Genomic DNA, 4,006 nt, shown 5'->3' with positions numbered 1-4,006 from the left:
ATTTTTCTCTCTCTAGGCTAAAACAGATAGAAACAAGGTCTTTATATTTCTGAAGAGGGATTGATTACAGGGAAAGATACTAGACATCAAAAAGGGGGTGGGGGAGGAATCTTACAATGTACAAAGATAAGTTAGCCCTAGAATGATGGGCGTATATACAAGCCGGGGGAAAAAACCTCCTAAAGAGGGAAAAAGTGTCCCGACGGTCCTAAGTGTGTTCACACACATCACTGCCTATATATATGGCAACATGCATGTGTGTGTATGTGTGTATGTGTGTGTGTGAGAGAGAGAGAGAGAGAGAGAGAGAGAGAGAGAGAGAAAAAGAGAGAGAGAGCAGGTGTGTATATGTGTGTGTATGTGAGAGAGAGAGAGAGAGAGTTTCAACATTTGAGAGTGTGTGTACGTGACAGAGAGAAGGAGAGGGTCATGTACATGTGTATGTGTGTGTGTGAGAGAGAGAGAGAGAGATGGTTGTAGAGAGGGAATAGTTCTTTTCTGGAACCTTGGTCGGCATGAGATGCAATGCGGGGGTGGAAGACTTGTATGCTTACAAGCAAAACGGCAATTTTTATTCGAACATTTTGATTTTTAAGACGTCCCGATTCCTGTTGTTCGCTTATACAATTTTATTATTAAGGAAAATTAGGTTATGAGTTTTGTAGCAGAAAATGGTGGGCTTGCTGAAGCTTCAGGCGTTCCAGTTCCTGTCGATGCGTGGAGATGGGGATATGGCCCAGGCCAGCGCAAGAGGAGGAAGAAAAAATTCTTTGTCGGTGGAGGCTCCTGCGATCATCGTGCCAAGAAGCATGGGCGGCGGCGGCAGTGGCCTCCCTTGTTTCAAGGTGTCGGAGGCCAAAGAAGTGAGGGAGGTTTGCAGGATCCTGCGGCAGGAAGGGCAGTGGGGCCCCCGCCTGGAGCGAGCCCTGGAAGCCTTCTCGCCCAAGTTGCAGACACGCGTTCTCGCTCGCATCCTCAAGCTGCAGACCGACCCTGCCCTCGCCTGGAAGCTCTTCCAATGGGCCGAGCGTAAGCCCTTCTTCATGCACGACACACACACTTTCTATGCCCTCATCGAAGTACTGGGTAAGGCCGAGGACCTCCAAGCCATTTGGACCATCATTGATGACATGAGACTTGCAGGCATCAAAGTCAAGGCCATCCCTTTCACCATCCTCATCTCTAGCTATGGTAGAGCTGGCATGGTGCAAGAAGCTGAGATTACCCTTCACACCATGCGTGAGTTCCACTGTAAGCCCAACGTCTACACATATAATGCCATCTTGTTTGCTTTGCTGAAGGCAAGTAAAATTGAGAGAGCACTATTTACATATTCAAAAATGCTGCATTATGGTTGTCGGCCTGACGTAGTCACATTCAACACGTTAATCAGTGGCCTCTGCCTCAATAATCAAGCAGACAATGCAGCATGTTTTTTAGAGGAGATGCTAAATCAAGGTTTTTCTCCCGACATTAGGATATTTAACTCTGTGATAAGCAGCTATTTGAAACTGGGACGTCCAGAGGGGGCCATGAATACATATGAACAAGCTCTCAAAAATGGATGCGGACCCAATACAATCACTTACACCATGCTGCTTGATTGGTTATTCAAGGTGGGTAAGGTTGATGAAGCTCTAAAGTTGTTTAAGGAGATGGTTGGTGGTTGTGATCTTGACACTGTTGCGTTTACAGCACTAATTCATGGTCTCTTCAAATCGGGCAAAACTGCAATGGCACTTTCTATTTTCACAGGTTTGGTAGAGAAAGGATATACAAATGTGGCAACTTATAACATAGTTGTGGACTGGTTGTGTAAGGATAAGAAGGTAGACCAAGCCGAGGAATTGGTGCAGGACATGGAACAAAGGGGGTTTTCCCCTGATACTTTCACTTACAATTCCTTGATACTTGGCTCTTTCAAAGCAGGGAGACCTGGATCAGCCCTTGCATTTGCCAGCCAGATGATGGAAAAGGGCTGCACTCCTGACACGGTGACTTACAGTTTGATTGTCGAATTCTTCTGTAAGGAGGGTGAATTAGATGATGCTTTGGCATTATTGAAAGAGATGACTGACAATGGTTATGAACCAGACACAGTTGTTTATAATCCACTAATGCTCGGTCTTTTTGGGGCAGGCAAAATTGACATGGCACTCTCCACTGCTAGAGCAATGATGCAAAAGGGTTGCCGTCCAAACAAGATGACTTACCGTGTACTTAGTAGTTGGTTATGTAATCAAGGGCAATCAGATGAGGCTATGGAGTTCATCAAAGAGATGACTAGTATGGGCTGTGATCCTAATTTTCTACTGCAAACTGCTTGATTACCTGAGGTCAGTGAACCATAGCTAGCAGCCTACGGCACACCATGTACTCAGTATGTGGGGCAAACAACTAGGGAGTGTTATTCCCTCAGTTCAGTCTATGGTGTAAGTCTGAAAACTGTGCCCAGACGTGCCTTGCAGCTCATACGGTTGGCCATGTGTGCAGATGGATGTTAAAATTAGACTTCTCAAATCCTGACTTTGGGGCAACCAAGCGATTGACGGAGTAGAATCATATAATTTGTTGACTAAGAACCATGGCTTCGAACAGGCTCCCATTTCTGGGAACACAAAATGTATCAAAGAAAGTGTGTGCAAGGAGGAGGAAAAACATTCAAGAGCTTCATGTATCAAAGAAATTGTGTGCAAGGAGGAAAAACTATCAAGAGCTTGCGGGTGAGCGTGCTATGGGTTCTTTTGTTTTGGGTGGTGTGTAACATGTTGCTGACACATTTTGTGTGTCAGTAATGAGATCATCTTGTGAATTGATCAAAAGAGGTCTTTTTGGTGAGTTCTAAATGAAAGACTTGGGTTTACTGTTCCTTGACATTGAATGCAAAATTTCAAAACGTGTGAATCTTTTTATGCTTGGACTCAACTAGTGGATTGCAAACCCTAAGGAATTTCACTTAAAGGCAGCTGTGAGAGTCCTTCTGTCACTATTTCACAAAGTTAAACGAAAGCTGATTTGAGACTTCGCATGTATAAATAGCTTCAACTTATTTAGGAAGACATATATCATGGTAAAGAATCCCTCCAAGGAAGTTGCCATCCAATTGAACAAGATGTCAAGAGGGAGGACGACATTTCATACCAGTATCTCAAATTATATACTAGAGATTGGTGGGTAGGAAAAATAGATAGGCTCAACAAAGATTGTGAGGGCAAAAGGAGGAAAGGACCAGTTGTACAAGAGATCAGAGCAAAACCACACAGCATGAAATTTGTGAGTGTATATATATAATGGTGAGTGCAAATATGTACAAGAGTCCCCAGGTGTGAGGTGACTCTGAGTAGAAAGATCGATGCAAAAGCAAAGATGATGTCGCAGTTGAAGCACTCTCAGTGATGAAGGCTTGTGTCGATGTGAGGCAAAGCACTCCGAGAGGTGGTCGGTGTCGAAGGCTCGCGTCAGTGGAAGCAGAGGCACTCTGAGGTGGTAGTGGCAGCAGAAGATGAGGTGATGTAGGCTCTGATGACAAGGGTGCTGTTGAACCTGAGGTGGTAGATGAAGAGTAGAGAGGGCTACTGTCCTGAGTGGTGGTGGTGGTGCAAGCTCTGATGATAAGGGTGCTGCAAGACCTGAAGGGTGCAAGCTCTGGTGACAAGGGTGTTGCGTACCTGAAGGGTGTAGGCTCTGGTGACAAGGGTGCTACGTACCTGAAGGGTGGTGAGGAGCAGAGAGGGCTGCCATCTCGAGTGGTGCAACCTCTGGTGACATGGGTGCTGCATACCTGATGTGGAAAGGAGTAGAGAGGGTTGCCGTCCTGAGTGGTGCAAGCTCTTGTGACACAGGTGCTACATACTTGATGGGGTGTCGATGGTGAAGCTAAGCAAAGAGTGGGCTGCCGTCTCGATGGTATGATGTAACAGAGAGTGGGCTGTTGTCCTGATGGTGAGAGCTGAGGCAAAAACACTGATATGCTCTATGTATAGCATAGGGGGCTGTTGTCCCATGG

General features: G+C 45.7%; 1 protein-coding gene across 1 annotated transcript; it reads left to right on the top strand.

Moving 5' to 3' along the window:
* Positions 1-590: 590 nt before the first annotated feature.
* Positions 591-2,869, top strand: LOC147615129 (uncharacterized). Its single transcript, XM_086779118.1, has one exon. It carries the CDS (start codon positions 672-674, stop codon positions 2,325-2,327), a length of 1,656 nt encoding a protein of 551 aa, XP_086635244.1. The 5' UTR covers positions 591-671; the 3' UTR covers positions 2,328-2,869.
* Positions 2,870-4,006: the final 1,137 nt, after the last annotated feature.

Source organism: Cibotium barometz, chromosome 40 (genome assembly GCF_041138505.1).
Source record: "Cibotium barometz isolate CiBa-2024 chromosome 40, ASM4113850v1, whole genome shotgun sequence".
NCBI lineage: Eukaryota > Viridiplantae > Streptophyta > Polypodiopsida > Cyatheales > Cibotiaceae > Cibotium > Cibotium barometz.
This window is presented reverse-complemented; position numbering and strand designations above follow the sequence as displayed.